Genomic DNA, 14,999 nt, shown 5'->3' on the forward strand with positions numbered 1-14,999 from the left:
TCTCGCGGTCTGTGAGTTCGAGCCCCGCGTCAGGCTCTGGGCTGATGGCTCAGAGCCTGGAGCCTGTTTCCGATTCTGTGTCTCCCTCTCTCTCTGCCCCTCCCCCGTTCATGCTCTGTCTCTCTCTGTCCCAAAAATAAATAAACGTTGAAAAAAAAAAAAAAGAATTTAAAAGAAATGCCAACGTAGCTCTGCGATAAAATGTATATATATTTGGATTTTGTCATGGACTCTTGCTATAGAGCTCCTAAAACCCTTGGAATTTCCTGGGTATGAGGAGTTCTTTTTTCTTCATAAGTGTCCCCTTTTATCACAAAGGAGTTTATTTTAATGAGCTTATTTAGGGCGGGGGCCCTAGATAGCCTCAAGTTGGGGCTGGTCACCAGAAAGACCAGGTGATTAGAAGTTTAAATTTTTGGGGCACCTGGCTGGCTCAGTTGGAGAGCATGTGACACTTGACTTCAGGATCGTGAGTTTGATATGTTGGGTTTGGAGATTACTTAAAGATAAATAAATAAAATGCTTTTTAAAAAGAACTTTTTTTTTTTTTTTAATGAGGCTGATTTTATTTTTATTTTTTTTGACGGGATGGGGGGGAATCCCAAGCACTGTGAGATCATGACCTGAGCAGAAATCAAGAGTCGGACGCTTAACCGACTGAACAACCCAGGCGCCCCCCACCAAAAAAGAACCCCCTACCTCCCAGATGGGAGGGGAGCTGGAGGTATAAAAACTGTTGAGCAGTGAGATCCAGGGAGCCTCCAGGGTGGTGAACGCATTGGAATAATAGAAGCGCTGGCAGGGTGTGCTCACTGGCTCTGATCCCCATCCCCATGGTCCTGGCACATAGATAAAGGAGAGAGTGATGTCCTGACACTCTCTGTCCTTACTTCTGTGCCCTGGGGTCATCTCAGGTCCTTAATCAAAGTCATAAGTTCTGTTCAAGTGTCCCGTTTCTCTAGTCAATAAGGTGAAGGGATGAAAGGCTTCCTGGCACAAGAACCAGGACACTTGCATGTCCCCATGGGAGTGTTCAGTGACCCACAGGACTCTGTTCCGTCTGCTGGGAACAGAGATTGAGGGCAAGAGTCAGTCCTCGAGAAGCAGCCTGAGGTGCTGGGCCTCTGCTGAGGGGAGTGGGTCCCTGGAAGGTTTGGAGCAGAGAAGGGAAGTGATCTGAGTCACGTCTAAACAGTCTACTCTGCCTGCAGAGTGGAGGCAGGGAGACCCCAGCGGAGGCCATGGTATCGGGAAGGTTAATGGTAGCTACATCACAGCCCTGGTTCTGTGGATGGAGACAACTGTTTTGTTTGTAGGCTGCTTTGTAAGTAGGGATGATTTTCTGCCTTGCAGGGTGAGAGAGTCTGGCATCACTCCAGGATGTTTGTTTTTAGCTGCAAGTGTGTGAGTGCCGTCGCTGAGGTGGAAAGTCCAGAGCAGGAGCACTTAACAGAAGCAAGTCTCTGGAGTTCGGAGTACTTAACGGAGGCACTCTCAGGAGTTAGGAGCACTTAACAGAAGCACTCTCAGGAGTTAGGTTTTTGCATGTTGCATCTGAGATATTGCAGGGACCTCTGAGTGGAGGTGGCAAGTGGGCGTCTAGAAGCACATCTGGATTTCAGGGAAGGAAGGGGTTCAGGTTTGAGGATACCACACCCCTCAGCAGCAGCAGGTGTGCAGACAGTGTCACAGGTAAGAGGATGCCCTCAGCAGATCACGGTGGCAGTGCCAGTACAGGGGAAGGATGGGGAGGATATCCATGGACTGGCTCACTTGCTTCGGCACCCGGATGGGGATGGCCGTCATCACTAAGACATGAGGAGGTACGGTGACCACAAATGTGTGTAAGAGAGAGAGTTATGAGGGTACGGGCCTCAGGTGGGGGTCCAGGTGGTGGCATGGGATTCCCAGGGGCTGGATGTGATCTCCTGAGAGGCAGGACAGTGATGGAGGTCCGGTGACACTGAGGAAGGCATGGTACTTGTTCCCCTCTGCAGGTTTGGGTTTGTGCCAGCTCCTGCTGGGGCCTGAAGAGTGTCTGACGGGATGACAGATTCATTGAGGGGTAAAGGAGGTCTGCTGCAAGAGTCTCTTGGGTCGTGGCGGGAGAAGTGGGCCTGGGCTTTGAATGAGGAGGTGGAGAGGGACAGGTGTGACTGGAGAGGGGACAGCGCAAACCATGCTGAGGAGGAGGAGGGCTCAGGGGGTCTGATCTCACACACGCTGGGGTGGCTGATGTCAGGGCAAGGAGCCAGGCCAGGCGGGGAGGTCCTCAGAGCAGCGCCTGGGGTAGCCCTGGGTCCTGTCACGTTCGGCAGGCACTGCCTGGGTGCCACATGCAGAGTGGCCTATGGGAAGCCAGAGAGATGCCTGTGACACGGGCTGGAGGCGGCAGTGGTGTCGTGGGTCCCGTGGTCACGGCCTGGCATGTGAGGGAGGAGTGATCCCGTTGTGCTGTGCGAATGGGGAAGGGGGTGTGAGGATGCACTCAGCCCCCTCGTACTCAGGGTTTAAGCTGGAAGGCTGAGCGTGAGTCCATGTGGGTGTGATCTTCGTGATCCCAGGAGAGCTGACCATGAGGGAAGTGGCCTGGAGCACAGATAAGACCGCCCCCTTCCCATCTGTCTCACCGACAGTTGGCAGCAGTGATGAGCGGGCACGAGGAAGAGCGGGTACCAGTGGACCAGGGCCTGGTACCTCTTCTGAGTGAGGGAGCTGGGGAGGAGGGCCATGGCCTTGGGATCCTGCTTATGAACTCTTCTGCCCCCATCATGACAGGGCCACGGGACATTTGAGGACGTGGCTGTGTACTTCTCTCAGGAGGAGTGGGGGCTCCTGGGCGAGGTTCAGAGACACCTGTACCATGATGTGATGCTGGAGAATTTGGCCCTTATAGCCTCGCTGGGTAAGGACCCTCCCTCCCAAACCATTGCCCTGCATGAGGCTCTGATTCTCTTTTCCCAAGGTTCTCTGTCCCTCCCAGAGCTGGGCCATGGGCCCCGCTTCCTTCCCTGGTTCCTTGGCATGGGTATGAGACACCAACACGTTCTGCTGTGAAGCCTCTCACAGAAGGGCTTGGCTTCTGACTCCTGTACCTGCCTGATCAACGCTCGCTGATTAGCTCTGCCCCCCACCCCCCCCCCCTTACCATGTTGACTGTTGACCTCTGTGAAGCATCCCTGCCCCTGCTTCTGCCCCCTTCTGTTTGGTGTGCCGCCTGTCTCGGGAATTACAAACATTGACGTGGTCAGTATTTGCAGGCAACCCTAAATGATTTTTGCAAGACTGTCCTCAAAATTCTAGTAATAAATTTCTTGCCTGCAGTTTCTCAGTGGTTGGGTCGCTCTGGGCCAGTGATGTTCACTTGACTGCCCTGTTTTCTCTTGAGGACTTCAGTCTGCCAGGTCCCACGTAGTTGGCGAGGTTGAGCTGAGGGGTAGAGGAGAGCCCTGGGGACCTGACGGCTCAGACACCTCTCTTACCACAGGAAGGGGGGATTCATGGGATCCTGGCCATGGGCAGGGTGCGTGGGAGCGGTGGGCAGGCATGGTTTCAGGACTGAGTACAAACCGTAGCAGGCAAATGTCCTTTGCTCCCTGCTGTTTGAGTGCCAAGGCTCATGGCCAAACCTCATTTCTGTTCCTCCTCCCCGTCCTTGACATTTTGCCTACTTGTCATTTCTGCTGTGACTTCTGGCTCCTGGCTGTCCCCTACATCCATGTCCCCCACGTCTTTCCCCTTCCTTTCTCTCTGCAAATGTTCTGTCACATACATAGCCTGTGTTCCACGCGTCATGTGATGTGTGCATATCCCTACGTGGCTGACTACCTGCTACCCAGAGACGATTGCCTTTTCCTGGCGTGGGACACACATTCCACACAGCATGAACTTGTCACCAGCACACAACCACTGATTTCAGCCACTGCTGAAAGCCACTGGCAGAGGAGTGAGCGGAACCGCGTCTCTCCTCCCGACACAGCACCGGATCCTCCTTTCTCACTGGTTGTGAGACTCCTCCTCCTCCCCTCCCCTGCCCCCTGCCCCAACACACCGTTCTGTAACCGTCAGTGCTACACAGTGTCCCTTTCCTCCCTCTGACCCTGGCTCCCTTGTCCCAAAAACAAAGCCATGGACTCAGTCCCGGTTGTGTCCTGCACACGTTTGTAATGGGCTGTCCTGTCCCACTAAAGTCTGCGGACACCTCACCACCATTTTCCTGCTCTCAGGTTGTTGGCATGGGATAAAAGCTAGGGAAGCCTTTTCTGAACAGAGTTTTTGTGGAAAGAGTGTCACAGGCCAGGATACCAGATCCAGGCCTATTTGTCCCCGAGGCTACTTCCTGTGATAACATGTGTCCCAGTGAAGAAAGACATCTTCAACCTGGCTGAGCGTGAAGGGACGCACGCTGGGCTGAAGCCATGCACTTGTGGGCCTTGTGGGAAACTGCGCTTGCTCAGTTCACACCTCCACCAGCACCGGAGACAGAACCCCGGAGAGAAGGCCCTCAGAAGGGAGGAGAATGGGGCTCTGTTTGTAAAGAGCAGGATCCCCGTGTCAGACAACATTTTCCCCAGTGGAGAGGCCGAGAAGGATTTCCTGGGTGGCGTGGACCTTCTCCAGCACCAGGCCATCCCCAGTGGAGAATGTCCGCACGGAGGCAGGGGGAGCAGGGTGGTTTCTTGCCCTCGGGAAGGGCAGTGCAGCGCAGCGAGCGTGGGCAGCCCTGCCACTGAAAGGATAAGTTCACAGAGCAGCAGAGTGCTTATGCCGGAGAAGGCCTTCGTAAGTGTGGGCAGTGTGAGAAGTCCTCTGTCCACAAAAAAAGGCTTCTCGAGCACCAGGGAATCCACGCTGGAGGAAAGCCTCGTGCGTGCAGCAAACGTGGGAAGTCCTGTAAGTACAGATCTAGTCTTAATCAACACTGGAAGGTTCACACTGGAGAGAGGCCTCCTCGTAAGCGCAGTGAATGTGGGAAATCCTTCATCTTTAGAAAGAGGCTTCTCGAGTACCAGAGAATCCACGCTGGAGGAAAGCCTCGTGAGTGCAGCAGATGTATGAAGTTCTTTAGACACAGCTCCACCCTCATTGAACACCAGAAAGTTCACACTGGAGAAAGCCATCTCAGTGCGGTGAATATGGAAATCTTTCATCCACAAAAAAAGATTTCTTTTGCACCAGAGAATCCACATTGGAGAAGAGTTCTCTGAATGCACCAAATGTAGGAAAACCATGAAAAGGTTGGAATTCAGTGAGCACCTGAGACTTCACCCTGGGGAAAAGCCGTATGAATATAATGAATGTGGGAAATTCTTTAGACACCAATCCTCTCATATTCAGCACCATAAAGTTAATGGTGGAGAGAGGCCTGGAATGAGTGTTCTGAATGTGGAAAGTCCTCCATTTACCAAAGAAAGCTCGAGCAGAGAGAATCCACACTAGAGAAAGACGCTTTGAGTATAATGAACATGGGAAAGCCTTCAGCCTCGAGGATAGACTTGTTCAGCACCACAGAGTCCATATTGGAGCAAAGCGTTTTTGTAGCAAACGTGGGAGATTTTTCCGTCAGAGATACTGCTTCATCAGGCATCAGAAAAGTTCATAGTAGAGGAAGTCCTTGGCCACTAATGGAATGCACTATCACCACGTTAAAAACGACACGCCAGAGTGTAGACCTTCCATGGGATTGATCAGCTGAACCTTTTACTTCTGAGGATTCACAGTTCATTACAAGTATCAGGTGCTCGTGACTGTTTCTTGAGCTGACCTGACTTTCTAATGTGCCTAGTGCCCTGTGGCAGAAAGTATCTCATCACTACCATGTGGCATGTCCCCACAGGGTCCATCATCTCTCCGTGTACAGGGGCGTAGACCTCTGTGCCCCAAGCCCTGAAGGGAATTCGGTGTAACAAGTGCTTGTACATAGGGTGTGTGTGTGTGTGTGTGTGTGTGTGTGTGTGTGTGTGTATGTGTATGTGTGTTCTGGACCATAGTTTTTTACTCAAGAATATATTCTGGAGAAAAGTCCACAGAGTCAGTTCTGCTGAAATAGAACATATGCATTTCTGAAAATCACCAAGCTATGCAACATCCAAAATAAAAATCAACAGGGCTTATTGAGATCCTCAAAATGTCATCAGTAGAATGTAAAAAAGAAGATAGAATCCTAATAAATGCAGTAACACAGTTTCACACATGTTAAAAGTTTGAGAAACACATAAATACTCTAATAAGTGCAGCACTTAACCTTAGCCTGGAATGTGTTTTGTGGGAGTGGGTGTCAGAGGGTTGCAACTTGTGAATTACGCTATGAAGTAATGGAAGGAGGATTACCTCAAAAGTCAGTTGCCTAAAATTCCCCCACCAGAAGTGAACAGGTTTGGCTCATAACACATGGTGAACTGGCATATCTGGTAGATGTTTGAGTTGTGTCCTTACAACTATATTGTAATATCACAACAGTGAAATTGGCATTGATCCATCTGGATTTGCTGAGTAGGTGGATAGAGGTACCAGTCAGTTCCTGGAGGTGGTGTGATATATAGATGCAACTTTGGTGTCCCAAGTAGAGAGAGAATATCATCAGATACGAGACTGGTTGAGGTTCCTGATGTTAGTGAGTGTACATAGAAAAGAAGTGAGGGGCGCCTGGGTGGCTCCATCGGTTGGGCGGCCAGCTTCAGCTCAGGTCATGATCTCACGGTCCGTGAGTTCGAGCCCCGCGTCGGGCTCTGTGCTGACAGCTCAGAGCCTGGAGCCTGTTTCAGGTTCTGTGTCTCCCTCTCTCTGACCCTCCCCCATTCATGCTCTGTCTCTCTCTGTCTCAAAAATAAATAAACGTTAAAAAAAATTAAAAAAAAAAAAAAAAGAAAAGTGAGATCAGAGGTTTGAGCCTTGGGCTTACATTTGTACTCCTCATGTTCCTCCTTTCCTGCCTCCCCCCTTGCCCTTTTCTGGCTACTCCTTCCACCTCACCAGGCTTTTTCTTATCTCTTTTTGGCACTTAAAAAAAATGTTTATTCATTTATTTGTGAAAGAGAGAGAACACGAGCAGGGGAGAGGCTGAGAGAGGGAGACAGAGTCCTAAGTAGGCTCATGCAGAGCAGGCCCAATGCAGGGCTCAGACCCACAAACTGTGAGATCATGACCTGAGCCAGAATGAAGAGTTGGTCGCCAGCCAACAGAGCCACGTAGGCGCCTCTGCACTTTATCTACTTTCATGTTGGATTGTTTTAACCTGGCTCTCCCCAGGAGAGGCTTGTCCTCATGTGTACTGTCAGTCTCAGCTTAGGTATCACCTGCACAAAGTGCCTGCCCACACGCAGAATACAGAAAGGAGCATGTTTCCCTTCCTTCCAGTTTAAACATGTACCCAGCTGCTTTCTCAAGTCAGCTTTTATTCCCTTCTGTCTCCGTCCTCTCCCTCATTAGTTTCAGTGATACATTTAGAGCAACAGGAGAACAAGAAGCATATACTTTGTTAGTAGGTCACTGGGTGTAGTAGTGAGTGAGTTGTGCCATTATCATTTCATAAGAGGAACTGAATATATTTCAGGATATGGAGTAAAAAAATGATACGGATAAAACTGTGGCTCACTGGGTTGGATACAATTACGGATAATTTAAGCAGAAAAGATTATTTTCTGAGGGAACTGGAGCCTGGCTTACCCTTGTCCACCTGCTTCAGAGTGGCCAACATCCATTCCTCCTCTATGTTCATTGCCATGAACCTATCCAGAGTCTTTTCTCTCCTGTCCCTGACCTAAAATTCTGAAACTAACAAAACCGACTTCAACGCTTCGGGGTACATTCCTTTAAAAAGCAATAGCATGATGTTTATTAGCTTCCAGCTGCGGAGTGAACACCTTTTGTACCAAGTGACGACGGAATGAGATGTCCATTTGGATTTGTCTCTTTGGGGGCATCTGAAGTAATATTTCTAGCCTCCGAAGCAAGCTCAGCTTCATTGGGTCTAACATGTTTCTAAACGCTCTGGCGACCAGTTCCAACAACGAACCCAGAAGTATGGGTGTTGCCCTTCCTCAAGGAGTGGAGCCCAGCCCCGCGGTGGCGAGGCCACTTCCCAGCGACCCTCGCGCTGCCGCCGCACTTGGCCGGGAGGTAGCTGTGGAGACACCCTTCGCGGAGCCCACGGAGCTGCAGAAATTACACTCCCCAGAATGCTCTTCCTGCGCGCCGGGCTGCGCCGAGCCTAGGAAGGCTCAGGAGAGGGCACTTCCGGGAAAGCACGTGATGCCGGGGCGGGACTTCCGGCGTCCTCTTCTTGGCGGTCATTTCGGTTTCTCGGAACTTATATCGGTGTAGAGGTGCTGAAGCGCTGGTTTGGGAGCGAGGTGATGGGACCGAGAAAGCGCAAGGGGAGGCGATGTCCCCGCCGCGCAGACTGGCGTCCGCGACTCGCCGGGCTGCCCCGGGCTGCCTCGCGCCGAGGTCGGGACAGGGACCGCCGGCCGGGGTGTCCGCCCCGCCCACAGAGTCCGCGCAGGGACCCGGCTGAGGTAAACGCGCGACCCCCGGACCCTTCCCGCCCTCCTCCACCCAGACCCTTCAGGCCCGAGCGCGGGGCGCCTGCTCGCGTCCCTGCGGCCCGGGTCCCGGTGTCCGGGCCCGGGAGGCGCTCGCGGGCGGGGACCCTGCGTCTGAGCGCCGGCGTGACAGGGTGCGGGAGCGGGCTGCAGGGGCGCCGAGGGGGAGGAATCGGAGGGGGTGTGGGGTCCGCCCTCTGCCTTCGGGAAACAGAGGGTGTGCGGCGGGGGCACTGGCGGGCTGGAGGGGTAGTCCCTTCATGTGAGGACTCTAGATGCGAAAGAGAGTTTTGGCCAAAGGAGGAACACGATCTCTGGGATTTAAAAATTTCCCAAAGGTTGGGGCGCCTCGGTGGCTCAGTTGGTTAAACCTCTGACTTCGACTCAGGTCATGATCTCACCTTTCCTGGGTTCAAGCTGACAGCTCAGAGCCTGGAACCTGCTTCTAATTCTGTCTCTCTCTGCCCATCCCCCGATCGCTTGCGCGCGCTCTGTCAAACATAAACATTAAAAGATCATAATAACAATAACAACAACAATAATAAGTAAAAGTTTCCCAAAGGTTGCTCTTAAAGAGAATAGATTGGAAGCGGGTTGATGAGGACAGTGGGGCGCCGGGAGGTTTCATCTTGAGCAAGGTCACACCCCTGGTAAGAGTCTCACTCAGGCACAAGGGTTTGACAGCTGAGGTCACCTGGCCCTTGAGCGGGGCAGGGGTACAGGGTGATCTGAGCCCATGGAGTCTGGCCATGGTTACCTTCCTCTAAGGCCTGCCTCTCTTCACAGGTTTCTGTGGGTGAAGAAATGCTCCTGAGGCCAACACAGGTCAGTGGAGGAAGTCTCCGTCCTGGGGCTAAGGTGTCCTGGGACTCTGCCTGCCATTCTTCCAGGTCTTGGGTCTAGGGGACCTTGGAGGAACCCTGAACATGGCGTCCTGAGGGGTTCTTGTTTCTGGAAACCAGTTGAAAGAGGTGTGGAAAGTTATCCTAGGAACAGGTACTAATACGTGCAAATACTTGGAGGCGTAATTTAGCTGGGAACGTCCAGGGAACTGAAGGTTTCCTTTTTTTCCCTCATGGAAGCAAGGGGACAGGAGGCAGGACTGGAATGGTTGCCTTTGAGGTCAGGTGTCTATTCTGGAGGCAATAGGAGGTTGATGAAGAGCAAAGTGATCTTGGGGCGCCTGGGTGGCTCAGTTGGTTAAGCGTCTGACTTCGGTTCAGGTCATGATCTGGCAGTTTGTTTGAGCCCTGTGTCAGGCTCTGTGCTGACAGCTCAGAACCCAGCACCTGCTTCGGATTCTGTGTCTCCCTCTCTCTCTGCCCTTCCCTGACTCACTCTCTGTCTCTGTCTCTCTCTCTGAAAAATAAATAAACATTAAAAAAAAAAATAGCCATTCTGAAATGGGCCAGGGCTACTGCTTTAAAAAAAAAAAAAAAGAGTCAGGTGATCTTATCCAGGTCTTAACAGGCTTCATCTGGCTGCACAGTGGAGGACGGATGCTGGGATAAGGGAGGGAGAAGGGTGACCCAGAAGAATGCTACTGTAATAGGCTGGCTAGTTGAGTGTTATCAGATGTAAACAGTGGCCCTCGAGGTGGGAGAAATGGTTGGATTCTGGATTCATTTTTTTTAAAGTAGGGCCAACTAGACTTTCGGTTGTGAAAAGTGAAGGAGAGAAAGGAAGGAATCAGGGATGACCCTAAAGTTTTTGGTCTCAGCAGCTGGAAGGCTGGAAGCTCCGTCAATGGAGATGAGGTGGTCAGTGGTGGAAACAGTGTTCAGTGGGGATATCAGGAGGTTTGTTTCAGCCATATGCAGCCTGAGATGTTTCAGAGACCGCTGAGTAGAGGCATTAAGTGGGCAGTTGCACGCACGCTTTGGTGGTGGGGGGCAGGTATCAGGCTGGAGCTACCCCGCAGGTGATTGCTGCTGTGTCAGCCTAGGCGGAGCTGTGGTTTACACTGAGGAGGGGGGATTTTCAAGTCTCAGTGGTGGTACTCTTAACCGTCCAAGAGGATGGTGTGGGCCAAGAACTGGGTCTCTTGCTTGGGCACCTTGTTGAAGGTAGTCGGTGTTGGGGACACAGGGGAGGGAGAAAAGTGGCCATGAGGAGGGTGTGGGCAAGAAGGATGATCTGGCAGGTTACCAAGGTTTCCAAGAGAGAAGTGGACATGAGAAGCATGTGGAGGCACAGGAGCAATTGAGGCTGGAACTGCTGCTTTTTCCCCTTGCTGTGGATTCCCCAGGATTTCGTGTTGACCCTTGGGTGGGACATGAGATGTTTCAGTCAGGATGGTAGGTTATTTCAGAGTCCACTGTGGTCATCTGTGAGTTATTAGGCCTAGGGTAGAAGAGCACTGGGGCTGGGTTTTGAATAAGGTTTAGGTGCGACTGGAGGGGACAGGATGGGCAGCACACAAGGGGATATCTGAGATGTGGGTGTGGTTCTGGTTGGTGAGGTTGAAGCAAAGAACAGAGCTAGCTTTCTCCCTATGAAGGGGAGGCTTTCCCAGCAGGATTCTGGACTGTGCTTAGTAGTAGAAGCCATCAGAGATGGAGTAGTTCTGGATCCTACTTGAGTTTGCTCAGCAAGCAGTGTCTTGTGATGTCTTGTGCCAAGTGACGAGGGGAGAGTCCAGGGGGAAGCCTGTGGTGCTGTCGGGCGGGGAGGTAGTTGTGGTGGTGGCGGGAACGCATCTGTGGGCTCCAGAGATGTAAAAGAGGTGCAGTCTACAGAGTAATGTGCCTGTGAAGAGGGAGTGTGAACTAATGGCCCCAGGGTCCTGATATTGAGGACTTAAGCTTGAAGGGAACGCCCAGATTTGGTTGTCTGGGATGCACAGTCTAGAGGACAACAGGGGTATTGGCAGGAGGAGTGGGGCCCTGTGTGCCAGGCCCAGAGTTTAGATGGTGTTTATCTGATGATCTGCTGTGGTTGCTGAGGGCTGAACAGCAATTAGGGACCATGAGGAGAGAGCACCAGGGGTGCCCATGGGGTAGGGTTTTTTAAGTTTTTTTTGTTTGTTTATTTTTGAGAGACAGAGACAGCTGTGAGCGGGGGAGGGGCAGAGAGAGGGAGACACAGAATCTGAAGCAGGTTCCAGGCTCCGAGCTGTCAGCACAGAAGCCAACATGGGGCTCAAACTCACAAACCATGAGGTCACGACCTGAGCCGAAGTCAGACACTTAACCGATTGAGCCACCTAGGCGCCCCTAATGGGGTGCTTTTGTTGGGGGAAGAGACTGTGGATCTTTGGGAGAGGGGCTATTTGTGGTTTCATCTGTCTCCATCCTGACAGGACAGTGTGACATTTGAAGACGTGGCCATGTCCTTCTCTTGGGAGGAATGGGGTCTCCTCGATGAGGCTCAGAGATGGCTATTCCACAATGTGATGCTGGAGAACTTTGCACTTGTGACCTCCCTGGGTAAGGCCCTCATTCCTACCCCAGGGACCTGGGCTGAGCTCTGCCTTTCTGTTTTTATCCCAGGGGTAGCTGGGTACTTGTCCCATCAGAAACACGGGCGCTGCTTCCTTCCCCATTTCTCGGTTACCTGTTGTTAGGGTTGGGCTGAGTGCACTGCCCCAGGGCTTCACTGGGAAGGATTCACGTGACCAGTAGTCTTGCAGTTATGCTACTGGTTTCCACCTTGCTTGCCCTTTCACTGTCTGGCTGACTCTGTCCAAATCCACACCACCTTCCTGCCCCAGGTTTTGCCCACTTCCTGTAAGTGAGGACATTCCCTTGTCCCTGCCTGTGCCAGGAACTGTGGACACTGCCATGGTCAGTTCTCACGGGGACTATGGCAGTTCTTGCAGGGTCCTCCTCTGAGGATTGTTTTGGTAATACTAATTTTCTTTCCTGTGGTCTCTTATGTGTTTAGTTGCTCTGGGCCTGTGCGGACCACTCATCTATCCTGCCTTTCCCTTAGGACTTGAATTGTGCAGGTCCTATTTAGTTCCTGAACCCCAGGTTGGGGAGGAGAGGCCTGGGTGCTTCGCAGGATCAATGTGACTCCGGCCATGACAAGATGGGCTGATCAGGGCTGTGTTCAGATGATACCAGAAACCTGTCCTATTCCGCTCAAGTCCTGGTGCCACTGGCCACCTCATTTCTACTTTCTTCCCCATTCTTGACACTTGCTGACTTGTCATTTCTGCTCTGAATTTGGTTCATTCCCCCTTCTCTGAGCCCCTCTCTTATTGCTTCCTCTGCAGCGCTCTGTCACGTCGGCCTGTACATACCATATCATGGGGTGTGCACGTATCCTCATGTGGTTCTTAAACACCAGATCTCTTACACTTGGTTTTCCTGGGCCCAGGTGCGCCCTTCTGCACAGTTACGGGCAAGGATTTACCGAGAGCCATTAGCAGAGGAGTGAGCTGTGGATCCTACTGCTCCTCCCTGTGCCATGCCCCCACCATGTGTTCTTCACCTGGTGAGGCCTCCCCACTGTGTGACCTTTAGAAGCAGCTTCTTGACCCTGACCCCAACTCCTTTGTCCCAGAAACAGTGCCATCAACTCATCCACTGGTGTATTGGACACACGTTAATGATGGTGCTGCCTCTTCCCACTACTGCGTCTGTGTATTTCACTAGAATTTCTCTGCTTGCAGGTTGTTGGCATGGAGCAGGGGATGGGGAGGCACCTTCTGAGCAGAGCGCTTTTGTAGGAGCGTCTCGGGTTAGGACTCACCAGGCAAGCCCAGATCCCCAGAAGGCACACCCCTGTGAGATATGCGGTCTGGTCCTGAAAGACATTTTGGGTGTGGCTCTGCATCAGAGAACACATCCCCAGCTGAGACCTCGCACATGTGGGAGACGGACCAGTTTCATTGCAAACCTTCACCAGCACGGGAAGCAGCGCAGTGTAGAGAAACCCCTGAAGAGGGCTTCACTTGTGAAGAGCTGCAGGTTCCATGTGCCAGGGGAGTCCTTCACCTGTGGGGAGGTCGACAAGGACTTCCTCGCCGGTTCAGGCGAGCACCAGCACCAGGCCAGTCATGATGGACAGAAAGCTCACAGCAGCACCATGTGTGGGGAAGCTGTTCACAGTGGGAAAAGCCATCACAGTTGGTGTGAAGGCAAGAAAGCCTTCAGCCACAAATACTCTCTTGCTCAACACCAGAGTGTCCATGCCCAAGAAAAGCCTTACAAATGCAGTGAATGTGGGAAATCCTTCACCCGAAGGTTTAACCTCTTGCAGCATCAGAAAGTCCACACTGGAGAAATGCCCTATAAATGTAATGAATGTGGAAAATTCTTCACCAATATCTTCGGTTTCATTCAGCACCAAAGAACTCACACTGGGGAAAAGCCTTACAAGTGCAGCAGATGTGGAAAATTCTTTGGCCAAAAGTCTACTCTTACTGTACATGAGAGAATTCACACTGGAGAAAAGCCTTATGGGTGCCGTGAATGTGGGAAATTCTTTAGACATAGCTCCAGCCTCATTAAACATCAGAGAGTTCACACTGGAGTGAGGCCTTATAAGTGTGGTGAATGTGGAAAATGTTTTACTGACAACTCCTGCCTCATTAAACACCGTAGAATTCACACTGGAGAAAGGCCTTATGAGTGCAAGGAGTGTGGGAAACTTTTTAGCCAAAGTTTTGGACTCACTCAACACCAGAGAGTTCACACTAGAGAAAGACGTTATGAGTGCAGGATATGTGGGAAATCCTTAACCCGCAAGTCCTACCTCATTCAACACAACAGAGTTCACGCTAGAGACAGGGCTCCCGAGTGCAGGGAACATGGGGAATTCTTCAGTGACACCCAGTTTGCTCAACACCAAAAAATTCACATCCGAGAACGGCCTCATCAGTGCGACAAATGCGCAAAAGTTTTCAGCCGAAGGCCTAACCTCATTCATCACCACACAGGAAGTCTATATACATGCAGCAAATGTGGGAAAGTCTTCAGTCAGCGGCCTGCTCTGATTGAGCACCAGAATGTTCACAGTGCAGGTGGGCTTTATGAGTGCACTGAATGTGAGAAAGCCTTCAGCCAGAGATGTGACCTCATTTGACACAAGAAAGTCCCCACTGAAGAAAGACCTCATTGAGTGCAGTGAATGTGGGAAAGCCTTCAGCCAAAAGTCTCCCCTCATCAGGCACCGGGAAGTTCACACAGAGCAAAGCCATGGCCGTGTAGGGAACAGGCTGTTTACCTGTTTGATATAAAGACATTGGAGGAGAGCCTTCTGAAGGAGACATCTTCCTGAAGTTGAACTCCTGCATCTTAAAACACCACAGGGAAGATTCCCTGTATATTCCAGGTATGTGGGAAGCTTCCAGGAGCCACTCTTCCTAACCTGGGTGGGGCCCTTGCCGAGATTGTGTCACTGCCAGTTTCTGTGGTGTAAGTCCTCTGAACTCTACTGTCTGAAATGCCCAGGCTCCCGTGGTATTTACGGAAGTAGACCTCTGATTTCTCTGGAGAAAATGAGCAA

General features: G+C 51.6%; 1 protein-coding gene across 1 annotated transcript; it reads left to right on the top strand.

The window, feature by feature from the left end:
* The first annotated feature begins 2,366 nt into the window (after positions 1-2,366).
* LOC115502221 (zinc finger protein 154-like) lies at positions 2,367-14,576 on the top strand. The gene is made up of 8 exons (XM_030297395.1): positions 2,367-2,429; positions 2,637-2,693; positions 2,779-2,905; positions 4,361-4,782; positions 11,845-11,971; positions 12,309-12,328; positions 13,398-14,290; positions 14,435-14,576. Exons 1-8 carry the CDS (start codon positions 2,367-2,369, stop codon positions 14,574-14,576), a joined length of 1,851 nt encoding a protein of 616 aa, XP_030153255.1.
* The last annotated feature ends 423 nt before the right edge of the window (positions 14,577-14,999 follow it).

This window comes from Lynx canadensis, chromosome E2 (assembly GCF_007474595.2).
Source record: "Lynx canadensis isolate LIC74 chromosome E2, mLynCan4.pri.v2, whole genome shotgun sequence".
NCBI lineage: Eukaryota > Metazoa > Chordata > Mammalia > Carnivora > Felidae > Lynx > Lynx canadensis.